General features: G+C 41.4%; 1 protein-coding gene across 1 annotated transcript in view; it reads left to right on the top strand.

Moving 5' to 3' along the window:
* Positions 1-14,375, top strand: part of TMEM131 (transmembrane protein 131) — a 127,397-nt gene that overhangs the window by 80,948 nt on the left and 32,074 nt on the right. The window contains exons 18-27 of the mRNA XM_030570930.1: positions 537-689; positions 1,581-1,656; positions 1,750-1,867; positions 5,155-5,293; positions 5,474-5,583; positions 6,071-6,137; positions 7,753-7,904; positions 10,509-10,651; positions 11,941-12,127; positions 13,409-13,594. Of these exons, the coding sequence (XP_030426790.1) occupies positions 537-689; positions 1,581-1,656; positions 1,750-1,867; positions 5,155-5,293; positions 5,474-5,583; positions 6,071-6,137; positions 7,753-7,904; positions 10,509-10,651; positions 11,941-12,127; positions 13,409-13,594 (1,331 nt within the window). The remainder of the gene's footprint in view (positions 1-536; positions 690-1,580; positions 1,657-1,749; positions 1,868-5,154; positions 5,294-5,473; positions 5,584-6,070; positions 6,138-7,752; positions 7,905-10,508; positions 10,652-11,940; positions 12,128-13,408; positions 13,595-14,375) is intronic.

Raw genomic sequence — 14,375 nt, 5'->3', positions numbered from 1 at the left:
TCTGGTTGTGATGATTTAGTAGTAGTGTTTTTAAAGCACTATATGTGTTGTAAATTTCACCATATATGTACTCGCAACCCAGCAGTAGCTGAGGGCCTACTGGATTCCAGAATCCTACTTTATTGTGCCTTTCAAAATACTTCTAAATGTTCGCAGCTATGCACAAGTTCCATCACAAGCAGCTGGTTCCCCTTCTGCCTGAGGGCTGGGGGAACCTAAAATCCAGCCCTTAGTCTCTCTTTTGTCACCTTTAATGTAAAAGGAATCAGATAAATTTGGGGAGTATCTCAAAAAATCATCTACCTAATCCTCCTGAAAATACTTAGGGTGGTTCTCTGCATAGTACTGTGATATACTGGGAGAGGAATTGGCTCTGTTTTGGGAGAGCAGAATGAAAAATTGTGCAGGCCTCCCCCAAAATGCTGAGGTAGGTAAATGCTACGTATGTAGGTAGATGTCTGATGGCTTGCCCACTATGTGTTGTGAGTGGGGAAAAATGTATACAGTATAACTTTTTTTCCTTTCCTTTCCGTTAGGGGAAAATAGTTCATCAGAGTTTAAATATTATGAATTCCTTCTCTCAGAAGGTGAAAATACAATATGTACGCTCTCTGTCCGAAGATGTACGGTTTTATTACAAGAGATTGAGGAGCAATAAAGAAGATTTAGAGCCAGGAAAAAAATCAAAGGTTGGAAAGTTTTTTGTGTATTCATACTAATAGGCAGTTTTTCTTTAAATGTAACACATTGATAATTTTGCAGTTATTCATAGAATCAAGAATATCAGGGTTGGAAGGGACCTCAGGAGGTCATCTAGTCCAACCCCCTGCTCCAAAGCAGGATCAGTCCCCAACTAAATCATCCTAGCCAGGGCTTTGTCAAGCCTGACCTTAAAAACCTCCTAAGGAAGGAAATTCCACCACCTCCCTAGGTAACTCATTCCAGTGCTTCACCACCCTCCTAGTGAAGAAGGTTTTCCTAATATCCAACCTAAACCTCCCCCACTACAACTTGAGAGCATTGCTCCTTTTCTGTCATCTGCTACTACTGAGAACAACCTAGCTCCATCCTCTTTGGAACCCTGTTTCAGGTAGTTGAAAGCAGCTATCAAATCCTCCCTCATTCTTCTGCAGAGTAAATAATCCCATTTCCCTCAGCCTCTCCTCATAAATCATGTGTTCTAGTGCCCTAATAATTTTTGTTGCCCTCTGCTGGACTCTCTCCAATTTTTCCCCATCCTCCTTGTAGCGTGGGGCCCAAAACTGGAAACAGTACTCCAGATGAGGTCTCACCAATGCCAAATAGAGGGGAATGATCACATCCCTCGATCTGCTGGCAATGCTCCTACTTATTCAGCCCAAAATGCCATTAGCCTTCTTGGCAACAAGGGTACACTGACTCATATCCAGCTTCTCGTCCACTGTAACCCCTGGGTTCTTTTCTGAAGAATTGCTGCCTAGCCACTTGGTCCCTAGTCTGTAGCAGTGCATGGGATTCGTCCATCCTAAATGCAGGAATTTTTCTCTATTTTAGTCATCAGAGATGCTTGCTTCATTTAATTGTTCTTGTACAATTTGCAGATAGCAAATATTTATTTTGATCCTGGTTTACATTGTGGGAATCACTGTTACGTTGGATTGCCTTTCTTAGGTAAAGGTAAGTAATTTTCATTTTTGTAATTAAAATCTCATTTTATTCTCCTCCCCCCTTAATATTGAAGTGTATAAAAGTATGGTTTTTGTTTTTTAGGTGAACCTAAAGTTCAGCACAGCTTAACGATGCAAGAAGATGCATGGGATTCAGATTGGGATTTGCATGAGAACTTGTTCAGAGTGTGGACAGGAATCAGAGAGAACTCAGGTCATAGGTGAGTGTATATTTGCCCTGTGGCCTGTGAATCACTTGATCCTTTTTGTTTTGTGTTGCTTGTTCACAGCGTTGAGTTCTTGTGTTTCCAGAGAAGGGCAAGGAATAATTGCTAGGTTTGTTCTTCTAAAAGAGTTTAAAGCGGGGGAAAATGACATTTTTCTCAAGGTGCTATGTTTGGCTTAGATCAGTGGTCATCAAACTTTTTTTTTCTGAAGACTACTTGAAAATTGAGAGGTTCTTGGTGGGTCACTTAATGATCTTTCCAAATGTTGTTGGTACGGTTAGCGAACTATTGTAAAGCACTTCAGATAAAGGCGCTATATTAAAAAGTTAATCATTAACGTTTTTTGTTCTACAAACAAAAGCACACAACTCATATATTTTAATATCCGTTGTCTTACCTTTCTAATGCGATGAATGTGCCCTCTCTCCCCCTTGATGGAAGCCCCTGAGCTGGGGCTGGGAAGGGGACGGGGGTGTGTGTCTCCCTCTCTCCCCTGCTGCAGCAGCCTCCAAGCTGAAGCTGGGAAGGAGGGGGGGGGTCTCCCCCCAGCAGCCACAGCCCTGGAGCTGAGGAAAGTCGCCTCTTTCTCTAGCCGCCACAGCCCTGCACATCCCAAGTTCCCCTCACCCCCTCTTCTTACCCCACTGCTCTTTCACACCTACCCCCTACTCCCCCCAAGGCTACCACCTCACCTTTCATGTGCGTCTTCTCCAGGGGCCAGGCACCTAATTAGTGGAGTCTTGCCTGCACAGCTCCGCTGATTAGGTGGGTGGCTGTTCATTCTCTCATGTGCAGCCACCCAGGCGTGCACCTTAGAGGAAACTATCCATGGACAACCTGAATGGAGCTCGCAGACCACTGGTGATCCACGGACCAGAGTTTGAGAACCTCTGGCTCTGGTAGATCAACTAGTGTGAATTTGTAGTTGACTATCTTTCTTTGTAAACTAGAAGGCTAAAGGAAACCCCAGCTTACACAGTATTCCTAAAATGTGTGGTATTGCTTGTGCAAAGTAGCTGCTGTGCTCCTGTTTATCTAGTTTATCTCCTTTTGCCGCTGTACTGAGATTACTGTATTCACCACTGAAAAGTAGAAATCTTTTAGTTTGGTGTAAAGTATTTTGGGATACTTTTTTGAAAGGTGTTATATGGAGTGTGATGATAATGACTAAAAACATTCAAACTAATGTCTAAGAAGTTGAACTGTTTTGTGGAGCTACTGTGCTCTGCTAAAAGCATCTGCTATATTTCATGCATGAAGTGGCTGCTTTTCAATGGTGGATAATATGTTCAATGTCTCAGAAGGGTATTGTGCGGATTAGTTAATGTTGGCAAAGTGCTTTTGAGATCCTATTTATTATGATAATATCCATTTTAACTTGGATTTTGTTAATGTTCTAGACTTTGTGAAAACACAAAAAGATTTAAGTATTGAAATATTGCAATAGAACTATATCAACAGCATAACAAAAGTGCCTGCCACATCCCTCAGAAAGCACAACAGTAACTCTTAAAGAAAGGGAAATATGACCCTGTCAGAATTCCCTGATATTATCTACTTTTTGCAGTTTACATTAAAAGCTAAACTATTTGAGGAAGAGGGAAAGCAATACAGGAAAACACATCTCCAAATAGTTACATGATACAATGAATGTGTAAAGCCCTCTAAATTCAGTTAAAGAAACAAATAATACAGAGAAACTTTAAACAAAGAATAGAGCATGCTCGGTCTGAATACTGGACAAACCTGACTGGTACTAAAGCCATGCCAACAGAAGGCCTTGGCTGAAGAGCCTGAGACCTATTGTCCATATCTCCAGTGCTCCTACCTGCCTACTGAATCTCTACACCAGCTAGTAAGTTTTATTTGGGTGTTGGGCTACTCTGTCCCTTACTAGGTGAGAATCTCTTTGGCCTGGTCTGACGACTCATTACACTTATCCTTCAGTTCCATTTTCTCCCTAAGCTTGTGCTCTGCACCTTTGAGCATGACAATGGAGCTCAGAAGAGTGAGTGCACTGAGCAGCTGGGCCAGAGAAGGGACCATCACTGGGGCAAGAGGAAAACTGAATTAGGGATACAGAAAAATTTAACAGCTTAGTCCATTTAGACTAGATGACTAATGCCCTGTCTCAAATTGGAATCAAATTGCAACTGCATCGGGGACAAACATGTATCCTCAGTACTGCCATCCCTCGGCATTCAAATATCATGACTCAGGCCTCAATAAATCATGATTTCCTTAAATCATGAGGTTTAACATAAATACAGATGCTCCCCACGTTATGCAAACTTGACTTACAGAAAACCAGACTTACGGAAAAAATTCCATGTACACTTTTTTTTTGCATAATTGTCGGAGATACTTTCCTGACTTAACAAAATTCAACTTATGCAAGATGTTCCAGAACGGAATGCTTGCATAAGTCGGGGAGCTTCTGTATGAGATTCTTTTCACTTACTTTCTGGATTGGACATTTAGGGTTCACTTAGGTCAGATTGTTAAGATTTTTCTCTGCAGCCATGGGATTTGGAAACTTTGTGAAAATCTTAACTTTCATTAAAATCACCTGACTCCAGGATCTGGTGCTGAAGAACACCGGATATCCTGAGACTTATAATAAAATGGTGGGAGTTGGCATTGCTGTAACATGGTTCACTGTGTTTCCTGTATTTATGACATAGACACACACTGTGTGTCCTGTATTTATGACATAGTTTGTGAAGCTGTACAGCTGGAGCTATGCCATATTGGACCAGTGTTTAAAAACAGCTAATGTTTATAAAAGTAACTTTGCATATCCACTCGTGGGTTTAATGCTGTTTGACCCTGTTTACACTGGACAGCCAAACAGTATTAGAAAAGGATTCAACAGTAGCTGTTTACTCTAACTCCCTTTTTGCACCACTGTAGTCAGAGCCTTAGTCATGGTCTCGCTACCATAAAACACCTTTGTAACAAAAGAGTACTCTGGTAATTGAAGGAGGCATGGGAGGAACAAAACAAGAAAGCACAGAATAGTCTGCAAAGGTATGACAGCACAGACAGTGTGGTTGTGTTGTCCCTTTGTGCTTTCCTTTTCTTATAACTGAAATAGCAGTAAGTTCAGGTAAAGATCAAATGTCTGACAAACGTAAAAATATATTGAAGAGTGGTGCATTCCAAAATAATTATACATTTTCTAGAGTGCATGGAAAGTTAACAAAATGTTTTGTTTTTTTTTTAAGCTATTGCCATTCCACTATCACAAGGTGGATTTTATAACTTTTTTTCTTTTCTAGATTGAGTGCCATGTTTGAAGTGGACACAGATCTCCAGAAGGATGTAATATTGAAAATCACAGCCGAACTGGCCTGGCCATCCATACTCAGTTCACCACGCCATTTAAGTTTCCCACTTACCAATACCAACAGCTCATCAGTAAGTGTGTGTGTGTGTGTGTGTGTGTGTGTGTGTGTGTGTGTGTGTGTGTGTGTATTAATAGGATCATTTTACAGTGACTGAGCATAGTTTGAAATAGGTCTTAATATTTGGAAAAGTTCACTATGTTCACAATTAATATGAATGTAAATGTTTGTCAAATTGTTGCTTTTGTAATAGGAGGAAGAAATTCTTCTAGAAAACCCAGCAGATGTTCCTGTCTGTGTTCAGTTCCTTCCTTTAGCTCTGTATTCCAACCCATCATCTTTTGTAGACAAATTAATAGAGCGGTAAGTATTGTTTGGAATATTTAAACTCCTCTTACTTTGATGCCAAATGTGCTACTTGCAGGGAGGTGCGGGGAAGTCAGTGCAGTATTTATCAACAGCAGTTGTGCTGTAGAGAGAATTCGGAGCTTTAGTATAAATGGGAAATGAAAAGGTAAAGAAACTTTTTAGTACACTTTCATTGCCAGCCATCAGTTTGGGGCAAGGCTGGTGAGCTAAACAAATGCTTCAGATTTTCCTCTTTGGAATGCAGAGTGGAGAAAGGAGAGACCAAGCAAAATAAGAAAAATGAGTGGCCATTTTATCTGTTTAGTCTTCATTATAGTCATGTTAATATAAATCCTGGTGCTTTTGGTTAGTGTTGAAATCCATAAATTATTTGAAATTGTTATAAAGGCCATATTGTCAATTATGTGTATTTTTCATAAATATCTGTATATCCTATTTCACTGTAATATAGTTTGGTAAGAAGTATATGTTTATATTTTAGGTTTAACTTGAGTAAGTCAACAAATTTCAATTTGAGGACACTAGAATTCCAGGTTTCCAGAAACTCTGTAAGTTATTTCAGAACACTTCCTTCTTTTCTAATGTTTTTACATAGCCACACAAATATTGTATAATAAAAATACAGCCATAGAGTCTTCAAAGTTATGAATGGCATGTGATGTTTGTTGGATATGTTAATAGAAATTGCAGAGCAATTTTCCTGCAAGATTAGTGTGTAATTCAAATTTAATTTTTTTTCCAGTATGTTTATTCTTTTATGTAATTATAGAACTTAAAGATGAAAAATATCTGTTGGCTTATTTTATTCATCCCCTTACTGTTATATAAGTATTCCATACAATATATTCTTGGATGCTAGTTTTAAATACTCAGGTGGTGGGACATCTGTCATTTCATTTTTCATTCAGAATTTTGTGACAGTCTAAATTTTACTTGTGATCCCCCTAATCAGATGTTCTCTTCGAATGTATAAATATTTATTCTTTTCCCTCCAATTAGTCAGTTTTTAGCTAAGCTATACCTAGTTACTTATTTCAGGGGTTCTCAACCTTTTTCTTTCTCAGGTCCTCCCAACATGCTATAAAATCTCCATGGCCCACCTGTGCCACAACTGTTTTTTTCTGCATATAAAAGCCAGAGATGGCATTAGGGAGGAGCAAGCAGGGCAATAGCCCAGGACTCCACACCACACGCCTCGCAAAGCTAAGGTGCTCAGGCTTCAGCTTCAGCCCTGGATGACAGGGCTTAGGGTCCTGAGCTTCAGCCTCATGCAGTGGGGCTTCGGCTTTCTGCCCTGGATCTCAGCAAGTCTAATGCTAGCCCTGCTTGGCAGGCCCCTTGAAACCTGCTTGTGGCCCCTCAGGGGGCCCAGACTCCTGGTTGAGAACCACTGACTTATTTTACTATTGTCTCATAAATCAGTGCTTTCTTACAGTAAGATCAAGATCAGGAAAAGGTCACTTGAGAAATTTTTAGAAATATTAGATTTGTGTCCTCCATTGGTAATACTTAGCCCATCTACCTTAAAATGTGTTCTGAAGATTTAATAATTGTAGAGCACTTTGAAGATGTGAAGCACTATATAATTGCAAAGTAATAATATTAGCGTTAGAGATGCACATGAAACAACCCCCTGAATACCCTGTCCTCTGAGGGTTTTAGGAACCCAGGTGAGTGTTTTGTAGCTCAGATTGCTTGTGGTGAATAATCCAGTTGCACTGTTTTGAATTTGGTAATAAATATAGGATTTTTTTGTGCTGTAGATCTCTTGTTTTTCTGTTAAAGGCTGTGATAGCTTAAAAATTAAAAATAACAAATGTTGCATATCAACTGGTGGCAGAATAGCAGCTGCAACCTGTTCTTTTTCCCTGATCAAACTCTCATTGACTTAAGACTATTTGGGGCACTTCTAGTTCATGGTGGACACTCTTGTGAATAAATGTTTGTGTGTATTTTTTAAAAGAAAAAATTTTTCTGTTACCTTTTAAGTCTAACAGAGAATTAGAAGACTTTAACTAGGCTACTTAAGTATTTAAACAACTTCATCAGGAAGCATGTTTTGATATAAGAATTTTTTAGAAAATATAGTTTCTATGTACTCAGTGGAATCTATGCAAAATTCCCTAATTTTTATAAGCGGTTTTTATTTTTCATTGTCTTAAGGTTCAGCCATTGCAGAGCACTACAGGATTTGCAGAGGGTCTATCTCGACATTTGGTCTTAAACATAGTTTTAAAGCCTGGAGAGCGAAAATCTGTCAAAGTAAAATTTACTCCAGTTCTTAATAAGACTGTTTCATCATTAATTATCATCAGGTATGGTAGGTCTCTGAATTAGGTTTGAGTTAATTAGGTTCTTATTTATGTGTAGGTTACACATTTGACCACTTGTGACCAATAAATTGTCCCATTGTTTCAAGATTAATTGTGGAATCTCCAGGTTTGAAATGATGGGTTTAGTCTGTATACATTACCTTATGATTTATAGTGGTCAAAGGCATTCAGTTCATATCTTCAAATATTCACTCAAATATTGCAGATATGTTTTCTATATTAAGATGTTTAGATTCTTTTCAAGTTCATCTAGACCAGGGGTTAGTCAACCTATGGCACACGTGCAAAAGATGGCACGTGTGCCAATTTTTAATGGCACGCGGCTGCCTGCTGGGACTCCATGTGCCATTAAAAATCCTGCCAACACAGCAAGCCGCGAGGTCCGCGGTCCCAGGCTGGAGCGCTGGCCTGAGCGCAGCAAGCCGCCAGCCCTTCCCCCGCCTTCCCCCAGAGCCCTGCCACTGTGCGTGCAGCGCTCTGGGGGCTGGGGCTGCGCACTCCCGCAGGGCAGCGTTTGGCTCTGTGGGGAGGGAAAGATGCTCCCCGCTCATCTGGAGTCCTGCCGCCGCTCGTGCAGCGCTCTGAGGGGCGGGGCGGAGCAGGGCTGCGCACGCGGTGGCGGCAGGGCTCCGGATGAGCGGGGAGCCTCATGGTAAGGGGGCCGGGCAGGGGCAGTCAAGGGACAGAGAGCAGGGTGAGATCCCGGGGGGGTGGTTGGGGCGGGGGTCTCTGGAGGGGGCATTCAGGGAGCAGGGGGGTGGTTGGATGGGGCATGGGAGTCCCGGGGTCTGTTTTGGGGGTGGATGGGGTCAGGGCAGTCAGGGGACAGGGAGCAAGGAGGGTCCTGGGGGAGCAGTTAGGGTGGGGGGGGGTCTCTGGAGGGGATGGTCAGGGGACAAGAAGCTGCAGGGGGTTGGATGAGTCAGGAGTTCTGGTGGTCCTGTCAGGAGGCAGGGGTGTGGAGAGGAGTTGGGGCAGGTAGGGAGCAGGGGGGGACTGGATGGGTCCAGAGTTCTGGGGGGTCCTGTCAGGGGGTGGGGAGCAGTTGGATGGGGCATGGGAGTCCAGGTGGTCTGTCTGGGTGCGGAGGTGTAGATAAGGGTTGGGGCAGTCGGGACAGGCATGGGGTAGGATCCTAGCGGGACAGTCAGGGGACAAGGGGCAGGGAGGCTTAGATAGGGGGTGAGGTCTCAGGAGGGGGTAGTCCGGACAAGGAGCAGTGGGGAGTTGGGGGTTCTGGGGGGGGCAGTCACCCAGCCCTCTGCCCTGAGTCCTGACCCCCCACACACACACACACACCAGGCCCCTGTCCTGAGCCCTCCACCACTCGGCCCTCTGACTCCTTCACCCCCCCATGAACCCCAGCCCTGACTCTGGCACCCCCACGCATACCCAACCCCCCCACATCCCATGCACCCTGCACATCCCCATCCCCACCCCCACCCTGAGCACCAAACGGGAGTCACATTCCCATCTGCACCCCTCACACCAAATGGGAGCTTGCCCAGGTAAGTAAGTGCCCCCACAACAAAAACTCCTGCCCCAACCCTGAGCCCCCTCCTTCATTCTAGCTCCTGGCCAGACCCTTCACCCCCAGCCCTGTGCTCAGTGCACTCCCACACTCAGCTCAGTGCAGAGAGGGGAAGAGAATGGGCCAGAACCAGGGAGAAGGTAGGTACCCACTGTATGTGGGCAGGGCCGGGACCCCAGACCGGCAGTGGGCTGAGCGGGTCCAGCAGCCAGGATCCCGGCTGGCAGGTGCCAGAGGATGGAACCCCTGAGCGGCAGTGGGCTGAGCGGCTCAGCCCACGGCCGGTCTGGGGTCCCTGCTGCTGGCCCCGCACAGCCCACTGCTGGTCGGGGGTTCTAGCTGTCAGACCCTTCCCAGCTGGGGTCCCAGCTGCAGGCCCCACTCAGCCCATTGCCAGCCTAGGTGAACAGAACCCTAGACCAGCAGTAGGCTGAGCGGGCTGGTGGTGTAAGATCACCATTTTAATTTAATTTTAAATGAAGCTTCTTAAACATTTTGAAAACCTTGTTTATTTTACAATACAACACTAGTTTGTTATATATAGGCTTGTAGAGAGAGACCTGCTAAAAAAGCATTAAAATGTATTACTGGCTCGCAAAATCTTAAATTAGAGTGAATAAATGAAGACTCGGCACACCACTTCTGAAAGGTTGCCGACCCCTGTTCTATACTTTCTATATTGAAAGTAGGGACTTGTCAAACACTATTTTTCCTAAAATATTCTTGCTGTGAGAAGTCGAGAGTTTAAATAAGTGTGTTTACTGTTTGAAAGAAGCATGTAGGAGATTTGCAGTTCTAAGTGTTGTTGATAAAATTTTATAACTAAATCACGAGTTTCTTCACTAAAGCTTAGTATGCTTTGTGTTGCTTACTGCAGCCCCTAACCTGCAAACACTTACTATGCATGGGAATTGTGAGTGAGATTACTCATATACATAAAACTGTTCTAGGATTGGGAGGTAATGTAATATAGTTTGTGAACATGTTTGAGAGAGCAATGGAGTGCATATTTATTTTGCTAAAAGTTTCTTCTTTCCCCTATTCTCTTTATACAGAAATAATTTGACTGTAATAGATGCTATAATGGTACAAGGCCAAGGAACAACTGAAAGCCTCAGGGTTGCAGGCAAGCCTCCAGGTCCAGGAAGTTCATTACGTTTTAAGATCACTGAATCATCATTAAAAGACTGTTCAGAAAGTGAGTATTCTATGAAGACCTATTACACTGAACAGAAAATCTCATAACATCTGATGTACACAACTACGAATATCTGCAGTAACTAGAAAATACCACTTTCCTGTTTTATAACGCCTAGATGAAATGAATCTCTGCAAATATGTAAAATGTGTGAACTTGTGGCTGATGTACCTTGACAAATACTGTATTTCAATATACAAGCAATATTTCTGAGCAAAATTTTTTATTTTCATAGTGTCTTCAGCATTTTGCCATTGTAAACAGATTGATTAAGAAATGTAGACATACAGATAAAGGTCTGTCCAATGTTACTTTAGTTTAAAGTGATGGATACTAGAGGCTATATAACCTCAAGTTTTAAGAGAAAAAGAATGAAGACAGACAAAAGTAACAGAAAACCCACTACAATGGCCCTGGATCTCTCAATCGGAGAATAGGTGAACCAAGGCAGCAACCAGCCCTCTGTCTTCCTGAATCCTTTAGCAGCCGTCCACGCGAACAATTTGTGTAGGGGGCAGGGAAGGGAGAGGGTAGAGGAATTGGGGCTGAAGAACTAACTATTCAAGAAGATTTGTCCCTCAGCCTTTGGCAGAGATCCATAGTATTTCTTGATGGATGATCATACAAATCCTTCTCCATTGAGTGATGTGTAGAAAACCCAGTTGAAGTTCAAAACTCAGATCCTACCTCTAAACATGCCTCACATTCGTTTTCCACTAGCAGTGTAAATTCTTAAAAGGCGATATTCCTCTTAATAATGCTGACTTCGATGTCTTTGATGTCATCCATGAGCTTTATTTTCAAGATAGAAAAGAATTTAGTGTTGTAGTACAGATAATACTACACATACTATCTGAAAGTAATGTTTACAACATTCAGTTAAATGCTGCTAGTACAGGAACTGTGTACAGAAGCAAAGTAGACGCAGTGAACAATAGTTTACACCACTACACAGATGGGGGATGGGTTATAAGCAATATTAGTCTCAATAGATTAGCTTTCTCCAGGTTTTTTGTGAGGGAATAGAATGCTCTGGAATTGGACAAAAACCATTCTACTTGATAACCATCTGACACTGCTTGCAGAGACCTCTGTTTTAACATCTTGTCCAAAGGTCAGCACTTCAACCACCTACCACTTCCCTGATGCATGTATTTCCTAGTATCTCTGTTGGGCTTAAAATGAGGATGGTACTAACAGAACTTTGCAAGCATTTTTTGTAGATAATGAATTTACTGCACTGTAGTGGCTTAACACAGTCCTAATTGCTTTGTTCTATATCTTTTTAGAAATGAAATTAAAAGAACCAAATTTCACACTGAAAAGAACATTCAAAGTGGAGAACACAGGACAGCTTCAGATTAATGTGAAGTCCATGGAAATCAGCGGATATACATGTGAAGGATATGGATTTAAAGTTGTTAACTGTCAAGAATTTGCACTAAGTGCCAATGCCTCTAAAGACATTGTCATATTGTAAGTACATTGTTGAAGAGTGAGGCCATTTTCCTCATGTAGATCATTTGAGGATACTCTTGCATTAGAAAATGTATGTACAAAGCTTTACTCAGTAAGAAATCGGTGTTGATTAAATCCTTTTTTTCATTTAAACTTTGAGTTGCTTAATTTTCTTCTGTACGAACAAAAATTGTGAAACTTCCTTTCCTTTCTAAAAGTGGAACAAACTGTTTATAAGAACCTATTAAAGAGATTTCATAGCTGAGTATAGTGTTGTATTTACTGGTCATAAAACAGTTTGCTGTAAACTTGGAACTGTATAAACAGATGCATATTAAGACAACTTCATTCAGGATATCATAGAATATAGACATAGATGAACATATCCTTTTGGTTAATTGCAGTGTGTACTGAAAAGGATCCCTCTGTGTATTATGAGCGACCCTATCATAATGTACAGCATTTTAACCCTGCAGGCTTTGTGTGTGCTGCACTGACTGAAATTGTAGTGGTGTTTTAATCAAGAATTGGCTACAGAAAGGACCCCTCTGCTCCAGAAATGATCTTTGGGCCCTGGTTGTATTTAATGCCTCTTTTGTATACTAATTGATTAGCCTTTACTAAAAATTCATAACATTTAAGCTGTAAAGGAGCATTTTAATTAACTAGTCTGGCCTGCTACGTGACACAGGCTATAGAATTTCACCCGTTAATACCTGCATCAAGCTCAACCATTAGTGATGAGACTACAACATTGCTTCCTAGAAAGATATTCAGTCTTGACTTGAAGATGAAGTGACAAAGTTTCCACTTTTCTTGGTAATCTGTTTCATTGCTTAATTACTGTCACTCTTAAATTTTGCATTTTTTGCATAATTTTAGTTTGATTTTTTTTTCTTAATGAAAAAAATGGGTCCAAATTTAATTCCAACCATTTTATCTAGTTGGCTTCATTTGCTAGATAAATCTGCCCTCTGGTATTGGCTTAATTCTAGGCCTTCTCTCTTACACAATACATTCGTTCTATGTATGTACTTAGAGACTGATTTCATTGTCTTTTAAGTTATTTGAATTATATCCATAGGTACTGTTTGGCTAAGGTGTCTGGGAGACTAGTGATCATCCTACTGATTCAGTCAGTTTCAGCAAACCTCCTCAAGTTACAGCCATTGCAGTCGCTATTATCTTTTTAAAATATGAAAAAGATGAATAATGCAAATTATTTAGAACTTAAAACTGTCTTACTGGATTTAGTCTTAAAATATGGACAGGTGTAACAATCTGCATTTACTTTTTCAGGTTTACACCAGATTTCACTGCTTCCAGAGTCATTCGTGAACTGAAGTTCATTACAGCAGGAGGTTCTGAATTTATATTTGTGTTGAATGCATCTCTTCCATATCATATGTTAGCAACATGTGCAGAAGCCCTGCCCAGACCCAGCTGGGAGCTGGCACTGTACATAATCATCTCAGGAATAATGAGGTATGAGTTGCTTGTACCTGCATAATGTACATGGAGTTGTCTGAGTTTGAATACAAAATACAAAGGGTAGATGCTTTGATTTTAGTATAATTTAGGATACATTTTGTATACAGTGCAATTGGTAATTGATGTAAAATGTATTATGGTAAGATGAAGTTAAGAAAAAACAGGTGCAATCCACTACTGTGGATTTTGTGCTAACACCATGACGTTGGGAATTCTAACTGTCTGTGAAAAACTAGTGCAAAACACAGCATATGTTTGCCCAGAACATCTTTGCTAAGATCAAATATTGCACTCCTATTAACCATGGTGATGTGTGGTTGTTTATAGCTGTAACTAAGCCAGACTTGAACCAAGTTGGGGATTGGTCCTGCTTTGAGCAGGGAGTTGGACTAGATGACCATCTGAGACCCCTTCCAACCCTAATATTCTAGGATTCTATGATAAGTTAGGAATTGAGGCAACGTTGTTAAACATGGCTTCTTTTGGAGATGAGAAGTCGCTCTTCCACAGTGCAGCACCTAAGGGAGATATGAAACAGTGACTTAGATGAGTTCAGCTGCAAATGCCTTTTGAATGATTTAATTCTGCTGCCATCTTCATATGTGATAGACAACTGGTGATACTAATAATGGAATTTCTGAGAACCTGGAGGGCATTGTTGAGTCATATGTAAAACATTTAAAACAGAGTATCATCAGTTAGTGAAGTTACGTAATAGCATATGTATACACCGGACAACAAAGCACATTTTGTTAGGCAGCATACAGACACGTAG

This window comes from Gopherus evgoodei, chromosome 1 (assembly GCF_007399415.2).
Source record: "Gopherus evgoodei ecotype Sinaloan lineage chromosome 1, rGopEvg1_v1.p, whole genome shotgun sequence".
NCBI lineage: Eukaryota > Metazoa > Chordata > Testudines > Testudinidae > Gopherus > Gopherus evgoodei.
This window is presented reverse-complemented; position numbering and strand designations above follow the sequence as displayed.